This window comes from Cygnus olor, chromosome 19 (genome assembly GCF_009769625.2).
Source record: "Cygnus olor isolate bCygOlo1 chromosome 19, bCygOlo1.pri.v2, whole genome shotgun sequence".
NCBI lineage: Eukaryota > Metazoa > Chordata > Aves > Anseriformes > Anatidae > Cygnus > Cygnus olor.
The window spans coordinates 2,191,495-2,206,224 of NC_049187.1; the positions used below are offsets into that span (position 1 = coordinate 2,191,495).

The 14,730-nt window shown below is 49.8% G+C and overlaps 1 protein-coding gene across 35 annotated transcripts in view; it reads left to right on the forward strand.

Moving 5' to 3' along the window:
- The window catches only part of EHMT1 (euchromatic histone lysine methyltransferase 1), a 115,884-nt gene that overhangs the window by 53,369 nt on the left and 47,785 nt on the right, over nt 1-14,730 (forward strand). For 29 of the 35 annotated variants that reach the window (XM_040531912.1, XM_040531936.1, XM_040531941.1 and 26 more), the window contains 3 exons: nt 433-520; nt 10,618-11,174; nt 13,811-13,852. In XM_040531912.1, coding sequence (XP_040387846.1) covers nt 433-520; nt 10,618-11,174; nt 13,811-13,852 — 687 coding nt within the window. Of the gene's footprint in view, nt 1-432; nt 521-1,657; nt 1,681-10,617; nt 11,175-13,810; nt 13,853-14,730 lie in introns of those variants that run through there. The other 6 variants (XM_040531932.1, XM_040531940.1, XM_040531928.1 and 3 more) reach the window with 2 other exon arrangements.

Here is a 14,730-nt window from a genome sequence, read left to right on the forward strand (position 1 = left end):
TGAGAAACGCGGTCCATCTGCCTCCTCCCACCCACGACTGAAGCGGTCTGGGGGAGTGAGGGTCACTTCCTCGGGATGCCGTTCGTGACCTTTTCAGTGTGCAGACACCCTGGGCTGGGTTCCCAGACCCTTTGCGTTCAGAACTGCCCGGCTGCCTCTTAACCGGGGACCCGAAGTCTCGGCCGAGCGCAGGTCCGGCCCCGCTGCCCCTGGGGCGGGCTGGGCTCGGCTGGGACAGGCCTTCCAGCCCTTTATCTTTGACCTGCGCCTTGGCAGTTTCCTGGCAGCGTTATTTGGCAGAATGAGTTTGCCCATGCTATAAACAGGATATGTCCATGACCGTCTGTTGGCTTAAACGCAGCGTGTGTATGGACACGGAGCTAAACCTCGAAATCTCTTTTTCTCCCCCGTCCCTTCTCTCCCCACCCTTAGCGAACAGTGCTGAATAAGGGAGAGACAAGGAAAGACGCCTGCATGAAGACTGAGCTGCTGAAAGACATCACCAACAACAAGGAGGAAGGTGAGCACCTGCCTGGGCGGGGGGCCAGACCTCAGCCTGGCTCCTGGGGTCGGCACGTGGCGAGCTGGGAACGAGAGCTGGGGCTCGGAGATGTGCTCTGTGCCCCAGGGGTCTCGGATGCGCTCTCACGAAAAGAGTGGCTCTGTTCTCCTCCTGTGTCACCCTGAGCAGGGCTTTTCCCCAGCGGATGCAAAGTTGCTTTGCAGTCCGTCCATCTCCACCCACCTACGGACTTATATCTGATTTTCACTTCTGCTTTGGTGTGGCTGTGAAACGCAAAGGAGGCTTGAGTTGCTTTGAACCTCCTCTGTGTGGCTGGTTTTAACTGAACGCTGAGCCACACGATGACCTAGCCCTTCTCCTCTCTATTAACGTTAACTTTCTGTTTTCCTTTGAGTTTCTCTGTTGCCCCAGAGGCACCAGTCGCTGCAGGATGGCTGGTGGGGGGAGACTCTCGGCACCTCGTGCCCTTGAGGGTTGCTTCGTGGCTTCTGCGCTGTCTCTGCTTGCTTTTACTTTGCAGGCTGCAGTGCGTGTGTTAGTTTGGTGAAGTCTTTCCTATGTGGCTGTGTGTGAGAGGCACACACACAGATCTGAGGGCTTAATAAATGTCAATGGGATTAGGGAGAAAAGAAACACACAACCCTCTATCTTTTTTCCCCCCTTTTCGTGGCTCCGTTATTCCTTGAGTATCTACTTCTCATTGATCTGTAGGGATTTGGTGTTATTTTTGTTCTCCTCTCCATAAGAGAACGCTAGAATAGCACTGGACCGACCCCATCAAAATACCCAGCCTTAGCTAGAAACAAAGTTTTGTACTTATTTTAGACCTGTGTGAGTACGGCACCGCCTTTTTGTTCTCTTCTGTCCAGCATAATGTTTTGTCAAGTTGCTCTGGTTAGAAAGTAAAGCTCAGAACAAGCAAAATATTGAATGCTCTGTCAGATGTGGCCACGGTGTTTGCGTATTAACTGGAAGCACGTGAGAGTTGCTGCTGACGCCAGCCACGCGTGGACCTCTGATCTGGGAAGACCAGAAACGAAGTCTGAGATGTCGGTGTGGGGGTGCGTTGCTCTGGCCAGAGACTCGAGCTTTGATCCCTTGCCTTGCTTGGCTCAGGAGCATCATGCGAGTTTATTTAGCTCTAGGATGATCTCAAGGTAAGTGTCAAGAGTCTAGGGAGGTGAAAAAGCAGGATGAGGGTTGGAAGAGAGAAACTTTATGCCTTGTATGTCTTGACTGATTTTGACTAAAAGCAAATGACTGTGTGTGAAAAAGAAGCTGGGAACCCTCCCTGTGCAGGAGCAGTCTTGAGACTTCACAAGGTGCTCAACTTTCAGGCACTTCAGCTTGCTGTACGGTTCTGTTAGCAGGGCAGAAAGGGTCCTGAATTCTGAACTGCATAGTTTCCATTCTTGTGGTAACAGTCGGATCGTGTCCTTTTTCTTCCCAAACATACCACACGTGTAAAAGACAATGGTTTGCTTGGTCACTGCGCTGTATGCATTGTTCTTAGCCGACCTTCGTTAACCAGCTGTGATCATCATAGGGGTTCAATTAGCTAACGGTGCGAAAGCCCGCTAATAACAGCGTTCAGCGTTTGCATAGGAATTTACATTTCGGAGTGTGATGTGAACATGAAGTCATTACAGCAGACTTGCAAGTTGGAATGAAACGTTTTCTTTGAGCCCAGTTTCCGAACTGCGGGGTGGAAGCAGTTGGTGGAGATGGGCTGTGCGGGCTGGATGAGGACCCCACCGCCTGAGATTTGTCTTTTAAGCTTCTCTCTCCTCTGCAGAGGAGGATGCCTGGAACTGGGCATCCCCACAAGGCTACTGGTGCTTCCGGGTCCTGGTTTAGGCTGAGCAGATCAATTTTTGTTTGGTAGGAACTGTCGCCTGTAACACGAAGCTCGATCTGTCCTGGGTTTTGTTCCCTTTGGGAAAATTCCCTTGGCAGGGTATCTGTGGATATTGAATCTGAGATCTAAAACTTCCAGAGGCTGGAACTTCAGACCCAAAGGCTGACTAAAGCTGCTGGTTGGGTTAAAGATTTAGTGTGAATTGCTGTGTTTAACCCTCTTTTTACTCTCCCTTGACTCAGAACGGTACCGATACTGAGGTTGGTATCAGGTCCCCATTCGAACTGTGGCAGCATGTGTCTCAGCTTCGCTGCTGCCTCACCAAATGGCTTTTTTGTGTCCGTTACACATCTACATACAAAGTTCTGTTCTCTCTGTGCCAGGGAATTCAGGTAGCTTGCAACTTTAAATGAGATTTAGCAGCCTGCCCCACAAGCAAGGCACGTTGGCCCTGCTGCAGCAGCGCCTGCAGCTGCCAGCCCAAACCCTTCGGTGGCTTTATGATTCTGCGAGCTGCTGTCTGGCACCGCCACTGTCCCTGAAGGTCTTCTCTTGCAGGGAAGGCTCCAACGCTTGTGCAGCGATAGCTGAACTGCCCAGTTTGCAGTCGGGCGTTGTGAGGCCCTGTGCCCCCTATCTCGGCCACCCTCGGCGTGCCAGCCTGCCTTTTGGGGTGGCTTGGACGTGGCTGCATGGGAACGAGCCCTCGGGGGGTGCTTGGGGAGCAGCCTGGAGGTCGGGGCTCCAGGGGGGAACTGGAGCTGGGATGCAGTCGTGGTGTTTCCTTCTTTGTTACTCGAGGGAAAGGTATTGCAGCAATGCGCCGTTGCTGTCAGCTGGCACGTCCTCTGCTAGCCTCATCCTGGCACCGAAGAAGAGAAGTAATTGAACTATAAATTTAACATACATCTGTAGGAACGAGATCTTCAGGTGTTCCTGGTGCTTTAATTTCTGATTCTGGGATTGATTCCCAGGCTGTGTAAAGCTCAGGTTAAGCTGCTCATTAGGCTTAATGTCTCCTTCTGTGTAAAATTGCTCGATGCGCATAGGAAAAAAAGCTGTGGATGAGACTGCGTTTTGTCATCCGTGGGGAAACATTGCAGTTTGGTTTTATGTGTGGGTAAAAGTTTAGGTCTCTCTTCCCCTTTGACAGGGAAAAGGGGCAGGGAGTTGGAAGAGATGAGCAGAAACAGTTTTATTAGACTGTACTGTATGTAGTCTGACTCAGAAACTAGTTAAAGAATTGAATTGAAAGAATTGCAAGGGATTTCAGTTCTCCTGAAGTCTGTAGCTCCCAACTCCGTGGCGCGTCTTGCTGGAGTTTTCAAGGCCAACTGCTCCTTTTATTCCTCAGCCACAGAGGTGGGAAGCCCCACTCCAGCTGCAGCAGGGCGAGCAGGGAGGGAGGGCAGCCGGTAACGAAGTTCTCCATTACGCTCAGCCTTTCCCAGACTTCACCCGAGGCAGCTCCTTACAAGAGCAGCGCTGCTGGATGAGACATGCACAGTCACTTTGCTCTCAAATAAACTTAAAACTGCTTTTAGAGAGCATCAGGGTTTTAAATTCCTGGAGGGGCCTTTTTTCTTTCTTCTTTTTTTTTTTTTTTTTTCCTCTCCCTCTTACTGCAGATAGGAAGCTGCCGAGGGTGAGGAACGTGCTGCTCTCCACTGAGCCGCTGCAACCTTTGCATTCCCAGGTGTAGAGATGGCTGCTCTAAAAGGAGGAAAAGAATAATCTCCTTGCCTTGACCTGCTCAGCACTGGGATTCCCTGCTGAGACCGGCAGCCAGGAGAGCAGATAAAACAAAACGATGCTCATTAGGCACTCCACGTGTTCACCCAAGCCCTGACAGCCCGTCAGGTGCTCGCCATGCTCGGGTCTGCAGCTGCGGGGAGCGGGAGCACTGCGATCACCGGGCATGGCCAGGTTGGGGCCTCGCGGCCGCAAGACACTGTGGACCCCATCCCAGAGCAAAGGAACAAATTAATTTCATGCAGGACATTAAACAGCCTTCAGTCCACCAGTATTCGTGGGTGGCTCATCGGCAAGAAGCTGAATCCCATTTATTCAACCTGTGTAAGCTCAGTGTGGAGCACATAGCAGAAGACATTTTTTTGCTGTTGTTTTTCCCTGTTTGGGCTATTGGTAGGTCGTGCAGGAGATGGGAGGCGGGCTCCCACAGGTGCCTGTGTACTCCAGGACAGTAGGAGGGGTGGCACTTGCATCATGGAAATACAGAGCCAAGCTCTCAGATGGATGTCATCTGCCTGCACAGATGTAAACGGGGAAAAAAAACACCAGACCATCAATAACTCACTCCAGAGAGGAACTTTGGCCTGAAACTTATAATTCTCTTCATTTCTTGGCTTCAAAACACTCAGCTTTTTGGCTTGAGTGATAGAGGTGGGGTTTTCCTTTCCAATGGAGCACAGGATCTCAATCTCCCATTTCTTACTGGTCTGTACTCTTTCAGCTCGCATCTTTTCGGCAACCTTTTTATTTCAGCTGGGCTTTTCTCTGCTTCACAATTTTGTTTCACTTTGAGAAGGAAGGAGCGGGAGGAACTGCAACCCAAGGAGCAAGTAGGTGTGTTTCTCGCTTTTGAAAATTTTTTCCAGCAGGACAGTTGGATATCGGATAAATGCCTGTGCTATCTGTGGTGTTTTAAAGGTGACCTGCAGGTGCTTAGGATAAAAATCTGTGAAATGTGTGTATTATAAATATAAATGTTTGCAGTACTCACCTATCACCTACTCACTGTCACCTACTGGAGTTCCAAATCATGAGTTTTCATTTAAGTCCTGCCTGTGCTTCGCTCAGCGTGGCACTGCCCCTGCAGCACCTGAAGGCTGCCCTGCCCTCGTTCCACTGTGAGCACGCAAGAAGCGCATTGGAAATACCTCACAGGATGTGAGCAGCCGTGTGTCTCGCCTCCACCGGTGCTCAGTACCAAGACGCTCAGGAAAATGTGTTAAAGTTCCAGATCAGATAATTTTGCATTCACTTGTAGGATCTTTTTTCTTTTCCCCTCAAACCTAGCAATGACTGCAGTTTGGCTTGGAGTAATGCTCATAACACTTGCATATTTTTCTTGTTTTGTCTCACTGAGCAGAGATATAAGTTTAAAAAACATATTTAAGACTTTTATTTTTTTTTGGAGGGTTCTGAGGTTACTACAGAGCTTTGAGCCGGTCACCTGGCTTCTTGCACAGGGGAAGTTTCTGGTGGGTACCAGTCCCCTGCCGTACCTGCAGTGGTGATTCAGTTCCCTCCGGCTGCCGGTGGCCAAGCATCTGTCCTGCTGTGCTTGAGGGCAGGCGCTGGCACCGGCTGGGTCCGGGGCAGGACAGGAGCCAAGCCTGGCTCTGCCGGATGGACGGATGGCAGGCGAAGGCAGCGGAGAGGAGTCTGGGCTGGGATTTCAGAGATGGTTTTCGTTTTGCCTAATTCAGGTATTTTTATTTTACCGTTCTAATTCTGAACTAGTCCACCTCATTTCTGCTTACATGTGGTAGATGCATCCAGGCGGTGATTTACCCGAAGACAGATGTCTACAGTTAAGTCAGACCGTGCTATCTGAGCTTTCTTCTCTCTGTTGGTGACAATGGTGGCTTAGTGGCACCCCAGCTTTCGAGATATTTTAGACATCTCAGTTTAGATGAAATGTCCTCAGCCTGTCTGTCTTAGCCTCTCCTCTCCTTTCTCAAGATTCTGCTCTCTTCAGCGGAGTCTTAATTTAATTTTGAGTAGCTGTGTTTGATATTGAGAAGAAAGCTTCAGACGGAAGCTGCTGCAAAGGGTCTGTGTGAGCCTGTGGAGGTGGGAGGGTGTGAACTCCTCATTGCGCTCAATGAGCTGTTAATTCAGAGCGCCCATTTAAATATATTACTGATTATTCTTTGCTTGTGGAATTGCAGGGGTCATATATCTGCATACTTTTCTAAGCCTTGAATTCCTTCTGTTACTAAAACGTAGCTAACTCCTAGAAGGTGCACATTGACTGAACTTTGCTTCAGCTTGGTATCAACTTCTGACACCTCGCGGGTGAGTGCGTGGCCGAACAGGTCAACCTCTGGGAGTGTTACCAGTCCCACACCTTGCTGATTTAAAATGAATTGGGAATGCTTGTATTGGGGTGCAGGGGGCATTGTAGACAATGTGACTGGCTTTTACTGCTGAATATGGCATGGGGTGTGCATAAGGCATCTCTGGAGATACCAGGATGCTTCTAGAAGCGGAGGTTACACATCTGGGGAAATGGGCTGTGTCTTTCTGTCTTTCAGTTTTGGTTAAAGAACAAAGAGGGAGTTGGAGAGAGAGGAGAATACAGATGAAATGTAGTCTTGGTCTGTTTAGAACAAAATGAGTGTGGTCAAGTTGTAAAGTTTTAGAGAAGTAATCGATTTTAGGTTTTTATTCACTTGCATTCCCAGCATGAGCAGAAAAGGCTTCAGTTGAAGCCTTCATTTCAAGAAAAACTTGTGATTGACCCATGGGACTCATTGCCATGAGGTATATTTGACAACAAGATTTTAGCAGGTTTGCAATTAAACCTTTTTTTGGAAAATGAGAAAAGGGGAGATGAAAAGCTCTCGTAAGGAACGAGCATTTCTTCGGCTGCGTGGTGCTGTTGAAGAGCTCCTGTAGGCTTTTATCCAGCATTTATCCCAGGTGAGATTCCTGCTCTCTGTAGTTCGTGTTCCCATCCCCTTCTGTAGGCCCCCGTTCAGCAGAAATGTAAATACAAGTTGAATTACGTCTGTTCGGCAGCGCCTGCAGACATGCGCTGCTGGAAGCGCGTGCCCAAGACTTGCTGGCTGTGGTCAGACGTGCGAACGTGCCTGGGGAGCTGAGGCCGGAGCCCCGGGCTCCTTGTGTCCCTGTCACCACACGGCTGCTCTGGCTGTGTGACCTGACTGGGTTAGCACATATTAATTAGCAGCATAGCTCCTGACGAGCCGGTTGTTAGTGGGGGCGGCTGTAGGCCGATGCCCGGGTGAGGCCCTGGGTTGATCTCCTGGAGGCCGGCCCAAGCTGGTGGGCTCACGGAGCTGGGCACCATGCGGGCTCAGTCTGTAGGAAACAGCGTTATCCTGAAGTAACCAAGTCATGAAATTGTTTCAGTGCTGCCAGAACAGGGAGCAGGAGGAAGGGGCCGACCTTCCCCAGCCCAGCAGCCGCAGGGCAGGCCTGCCCGAGGCCTGTGGTAGCTGCCGCTGCCGTGCGGCCGGCATGGCTGGCCTGGGCTGGGGCTGGAAGCGGTGTGGCCTTGCTTTGCCCTGCAGTCCTTTACGGCAGGGCAGCGTGTGTGCGTGGTCCTCTTAAACCATGCCGATACCCCTGCCAACTGCTGTCAAGTTCTCCGCTTCTGTGCGGCTTTAGGGATGGTGAAATTTCATGTCTTTGTTTTGTCAAGTTTCTAGTAATGCAGATTTGGAGGTGTGGTGTCTGTTTGTAGAGATTTATGGCACTGCCACAGTCAGTCAGATTGCGTTTTGGACACTTAATAAGAGTGTGAGGGGTAGGCTGTCTGTGGGATTTTAATTTTAGCCTCATGGATTCATAAAGTCCGTGACGCTTTCAGGGGTAATGCAGTTATTCTTTTCCCTAGGGCAGTGCTCTAATTTAGCTTGTTTTGGTTGCCTTCCTGGCAGGTAGAGCAATTTTAGCACTCTGCTTATTCAGTTTATCAAATGCTCAGCCACTGAAGTTATTTGACTGTTCTGGTGGGAGTGCACAGCCTTTGAATCAACAAATACTGAAGGCCTCACTCAGCCAGGTGCCTGCTGCTGAGCACTAGAAACCTCCAGCTGTGATTAGGGAGCCCATTTTTTGCTTTGTTTTGGTGCTGACTTTGCTGAAAGAATTGTTTAAATGGCACTAGCGTGGTCTTCTAAAGGCACTTGATACAGGATGAGAAATAAGGGTTGAAAGAGTAAGTGCACAGCTGTTTGCTGCCCCTGCCCAAGATTTCTCGAATAGACAAATAACAGTGAAAGAACACATAGAAGCACTTTACCTTCTCCTAATCAGAGTCGTCGCTACCCAAAGCAAACCCTTGTGCGTCTTATCAGAGCTTTCAGTACACGGAAGGTGGTCTGGGAGCCGTGAGATGGCAGCAGACAGGGCTGCTGACTTGGAGTCATGCTTGGAGAGCCGCTAAATTCCTGCGTGCCGGAGGGGTTGTGCCCCTGCTCTCTTCAGAGCTCACCCAGCTCTGCCTTGCAGCGCCCACATGGGAGATGATGGCAGCCTGGTTGGGTTTGGTGGGGAACGGTCTGCATAGCACAAGCGTCCCCTCAGCACACATTGCCCACATTGAACCTCAGGGAGGAGCTACCAAACATTGTCAGGCTTCGAAGACACCTTACAGTAAGGTGTTTAGTGCCCAAAACAGGGGGCAGAGTTTTACAAGGCAGGGTCGAGACTGTCTCCACTTAATCTGTGGTTAGGGTGAGGCTGGGCAGGTCGAGGGCTGAAGGAGGTCATGGAGACCCACCTGGGCCAGCTCTGAGCACCTGGCTGCAGTTCAGTGTTGGCTGTGCTTTGAGCTGGAGGTTGGATTGGATGGTCTGAATGTATTAACTGAGTCAAGGCTCTGAAGCTGATGTTGGAAATGTTTGTCTTCGAGTCCCAGATGAGCGCCTAAAAGCAGGTTTGGGGACTAATATAGTAGTTTCAGGTACTAGAATGCATTGGTTTTAGAGGTGACATCTGTGAGTGCTGTTTGTACAGGAATTGGTATCAAAACAGATCTTTGAGGTCAACCCAAGGGTAAGAAAATGGACTGAATGGATGCATTTAAAAGGGAAAAGTGGAAGCAGCGGTGCAGTGCTGCTGCTCTGGACTCCCCCAGCCCTGCTGGTGTTTGCCTTGATCTGCCCGTACACTCGGAGGCACGCAGCAAAGTCTGGCACAGCGTGGCTTCAAACCAGGAGCCCGGGAGTGTCGGATTTGACATCCCAAGATCCAGAATCTGGGCTCCTCTTCATGCTTCAGCCTTGCGTAAGGTATTTACCAGATCAGCAGAGATGCTCAGGATATTGACCTCCGTGAGTGTTTGGGCTTCAAGAGCAGCGTGGAGCGAGATGCTGATACCAGCTTGCTGGTCTGGCGTGCAGAGCTGGCCTTCGGTTTGACTTCTGGGCTCTGCTGTGGGCTAAAATAACTTTGATTCGAGCTGGCTGTAAATCAGTCCTGCCTGCTCTGACGGCCCACCCGGACAAAGCTCTAGCTGGTGGTACTTCTGATGCTTTTCATAACTGTCTGGCCTCTGGAAGGAAAACAATACGAGGAATCCCTAACAGCAGGTTGATTTAATCATTTTACTGAACATGCCAGTGAATTGTTATCATCCCTGGTTGCCTGGGGAGCTGCTAGTTTGTCATGCTGGAAACCTTTCTGCAAGTACATGGTGTTCATACTTGGATTCTGTCAGCTCGGGCCTGAAATCTGGTGGGACAAAAGTATTGGAGGGGGAGTGTGGGCATATTTGGAAGGGAGAAAAAAACCTCTTTGCATGGACACTCCAGTTTTATCTGCGAGCGAGCTTTTAATCTGCAAAGATCTTGCTACATTTTAATCATGTAATTGTTTTAGGCTAGAATTGCATTTAACGTGCTTCACCCCTGCGTTTAATCCGGCTGTTGCCTCTGAAATGACACTGGGAATCCTGCTCCTGTGCTGCTGCTTCCTGTGAAAGAGTGGTTTTGGGTGGGCAATGGTGCCTGCCGAGCTGTGTCTGCGAGGGAGTCGTTCCTTGTGGCCCCTGAGCTGTGCCTGTGCCACAGAAGCGTCCCCGACCAGCTCCACCAGCAAGCCTTCCTTGTGTCAGTCTGGTACTGTGAAGAGCCTTGCCAGAGATGCGAGTGCAAGATGGGGCAGCGTTTTGTTTGACGTGTGAGGTGTTGACATATGGTCCAATAAATGTAGTTATTAGAAAAGCTAAAGATAATATTTACCTTGAAAAATCCATAGTTGGGAATAGAGGGCCACATCGGCAGCTGAGGCAAGTCAGATTGAGTGCCCTGCTTTCAGCTGAGCTGCCCCACTTTTCCCCACCTGAGGATCCAGCCAAGCCAGTCAGGTAGGTAAGTAGGCAGCCTGAATGGATATATGTAGCAGGCAGTGTTTTGGGGAGCCATTTCCTCTCTGTTAGCCGCTCTAAGTGTGTTTCGATGACCCTTGTGACCCTTTTCTTTCTCCTCCCTTCTCCTTACCCTCCCTCTTTCTCCAGGGTTCAATGCCATGGCTGCAGATGAAAGTGCTACAGAAAAGCAAGTGGGGGAACCAAAAATGGCTGTAGACGGTGAAACCAACGGTTCCTGTGAGCACAGCGAAGCTGGTAGCCACCCAAACCCAGCAAAAAACACTCAGGACAATACGAAAGTGAGCCAGCAGGACTCTAGTACTAAATTAAATAGGATAGCAGAAAATGGCATTTCGGAACGAGATGGTGAGACTGGGAAGCAAAACCATATGAAAGCTAATGACTTCACGCAGACTTCTGTAACAGGGAGCAATGGATATATTCTAACCAAGCAGATGGCACAGGAGCAACCTCTAAGGACTACCAGCACCTTTGCTTCTCTCACCGGCCATGCTGCAAAAACCCTTCCAGGAGGAGCAAGCAAAGGGAGGACTGTGGGCACCTTTTCTCAGATGCAAGCCACGATGCCAGCCAAGCTTGGGGAGGGCAGTAAGGACATGGATGCTAAAAAAGCCACCGCTGCTAACACTGAAGTCAAGGTCCACAGAGCACGGAAGACAATGCCTAAACCCACCCCTAGCCTGGTAATGTATATGCCCAGAAGTCAGCGCTGCTGCTGCGATCGGTCTTGGCTTTCTCTGGGCGCGTGAGAGGGATACCTTGCTGCATGGGAGCGCGTGTAATTCCGAGGTGTCCCACTGAGAGGATTGATTTTGTTATTCTTTTTATTTTTCTATTTTTATTTTTTCTCTTGCTGCAGAGAGACAGAGGTGTTAAAATAGTCGCACGGCCACAATCACCTCTCTTCCCCATTGTGTTGCTAAATATATAATTGACCAATTACCTTCTCCAGCAGATCTATGAGAGACACTAAATGGCCTTTCTCTCTTGGCTGTATTGCTCATCAGCCATTTGCTGAAATCCAGAGCTGCTTGTGAAGCAAATTAGATTTTTTATAAGTTTGACCCAAAGGAAATTAAGCATAGCGTGTTAACTTGAGGCTTCTCCTAAGCTTGGAAGCTGTCAAGAAGCTGATATGTTAGGCAACTTGATTGCATTGCTTATCATTAAAGTAGTAAACCAGATGATGTTTTCTCCCTCTGTATGTGTTGCCTACAGTAACGCACCTTGTTCAGAAACCTTCCCTCCACAACCCTTGGGGGTGGATTTACCATCACTTAATAAAAGAGACATCTGTCTGTTGTTTAGGAGGCAAAAGGAGATTTGAAGTCATCTGGTGCCCGCAAGTAATAGCGGGGGTGAGCAGAAATGGGCCTTTCTTTGTCGTAAACGTTGGCCAAGTTGTTCTTTTTTGGTCAAAGGTAGGGAGGTAGGGAACAGATGCTGGGAACAAGCAGATCTCTACTGCGAGCACTTGGTCTCCAGCCCTGTGACACTTTATATTTAGCTACGATGAGCTAGATCCTTCCATCACGCTGTGTCTAACGATGGAGAGAGACCATCATGTACCTAGGTCAAGGAGAGGATTGCTGCGAGCCCTTCTTGGCAGCCTGAGTGACGCCCAGAAATAAATGGGAAGCTGCTGCAGCTCTGTAAAAGCGGCTGTAACGCATTGCTGTTAGCTACCAGCATCTTGTGGACAAGCAAAAGGCAAATTATCCTCAGATGTCACCCACATGTTGCAGCACAGCAGTAGTACGATGTAAAGGTCTCAAGAGCTGTGAATCGCTGTGGTCTGGAGCAGGGGAAGGGGGAACAACAACAAAAAAAGGTTGGTGGCACCTAGCCAGACACAGATGGAGAAAGGTGCCCTCGGCTGCCGCACCACCTGGGACTCCGGAAGCAGGTGGGAGTCCAAAGAGCACATCGAGCCTGCAAACCTCGTGGGCACGCAGCCTCGAGAGCAGGGCAGAAACCACGCCTGCCATGATTTCCCAACCATTCTCCCAAACCACTAATTTCCCCTCTGACTTCCCCTGATTGCATTTGAATTCTCTGGCTCGCGCGCCCCTGCTGTGTTTTTTGGCTAGCGGCTGGGGAGGCCTCGACGCAGCACACGCAGCCTGATGAAAGTCCTGCGTAAGGCTTCCTCATCCGAACAAGGCTTTGCAACTGAAATGGCCTCGCAGCTTTCCTCCAGCAGCCTGTTGTGCACTTAAATGAGGCAGGGCAAACCCCCAGACCCTGGTGGAATTTGACAGGGAGAGATCTCGTGGGGCTGAGCATTTGAAAGAGGCAATTCCCTTCTAAAAGACGACAGCTAGGTTAGGAAGGAGTGTTTTCATCATTCATGTTTTATGATACATCAAAAGAATATTTTTATGCAACCCCTTGGGCTTTAAGGCCTCTCTCTAGAAGGTTGCGTGCAACGTTGGTGAGTGTTTTGGCATCGCTCCGTTACACGAGGTGCTGTGGTTGTGGTGGTGATCGCTATTTGCTCGCACAGCAGCAGCGGCCTCAAAAGCCAAAGCCTGCAGTTCTTCGGCCGCTATAACAAGTGCAGAGCCCGTCCTCTGCAGCCCCAGCCATTTTCCGTGGGGTTAAAATAGGGAAAGAAACAAAGTTCACAAGGAGGTGGTGAGAAGAGGCTGTTCACATGTTTCCCACTCAAGCCTCTGCATCTGAACCCACTGCTCTCCAAGATTTGATCTCATTTCTGCAAGACGATAGAACAGCTGCTTTGTTCAGCCTTCCCGATAATTAGTCCCTAATTTTTCCCTCATTGTCTTTTGAATTTATGTATTATTTTCTTTTGAGTAGCAGAGTCCTTCCTCACTGTCATTTTTCCGTCCCGATTATTTCTCTGTTGAGCAGCTTACAAGGGGCTCATCAGCACGGCGCTGCAATAACTTTCCATGCAGCAGCCTCCACATTCACACCTTTTCCCCTTCAAAAACACTACGAGAGCAGGTGGGTGTATTGCAGGAAGTAAGTTGTGGAAACCACCCAGAATTTCATGTTACAGGACACGTGAGTTTTCTTCGTTAATTTTTGAGAGCATTGCTCTTTTCTTGGTAGACTTCTCTTGCAGACGTGCTGCCTAAGAGAAGGAGAGGAGGGAAAAGGTGTTTTAGTGCCTGCAAAGCATAAACATTTGTTCCCCCCGGCTCATGTAGAAACCCACTGGGGCCAAAAAATTGTTTTCTTCAACCTGATAGCTGCCAGGGGACCTCAGTCGCCTTTTCTGCACATGCAGATTGGTCTTTGAAAGGAAGCAAATAATTTTCTCACGAATTTAACCAGCTTTTTCTCTGTTTAGGATTTGCTTCCTGAACTGGGATCGAAGCTGAATCTGAAACAGGTGACAATTTTAATTGATGTTGTCGCATGTTAAGGGGGTTTTAGAACAGAGATCTCAGAAGGGGTTGAAGCATTGGCTCTGCCCCCCTTCTGATCAGTTGGTGCGCTAGCACAAACTGCACCTTTGGACGAATTTCTTCCATTCCTTCTCAATCCATTTACAACTCTGTTAAGAAAGCAAAAGTTTCCAGGATGAGACAGCAGACTGAAAGGGAAGTGTGCGTGTGTGTCCTGAGCTTTGCGGAGGCCCCTCCTGCTCAGAAACTGCAGTTGCTGCGTTTATCTTCACTGAGACGTGTCTGGGAGGAATGAATAAAGGATCTAGGCGGTGAAAGCATCCCGTAGTTCTCTCTTGAGATAGGAGGAGCAGCTGAGCTGGGAATCCCAGGTTCTGTTCCCAGTCTTCGCGTGGTGACCTTGAGGCCGTAGCCAGAGGTGCGTCTTTGGTGGTATTTTTCCTGTGCTGTGTGGAGAACCAGGTCGGGGGGACTGAGCTCCCAGAAGAAAGAGTGAAATTAATCTGTTTCACAACGTGAGCCCAAAATGTGGGTACCAGTTCAACTGGGGGCCTAGGCAGGAAGGAGGAGCACGGAGCAGAAGCTGCTGGGCTTATGGGGGTATTTCTGCTGTCTGCCACTTCTGGGGCTGATCCTGGGGCTGGTCGGCTGCTTGCTCTCTGCGTGCACACAGGTGTTGCTGTCGTTGTAAGGCCTGGTTTTCTGTGTCCGTGCCCAGCAGCGCTGCGCTGACGTGGGCTGTGGGCTGCCAGCAGGGCTCCTGGCCTCAGAACCTCTTCTCTCGGGGCCAGGCAGGTGGCAGCTGGTGGTCTGCAAGCATCTGGGACTGCTCAGCAGGCTCCAACCCTCTAAACAAAGGGCA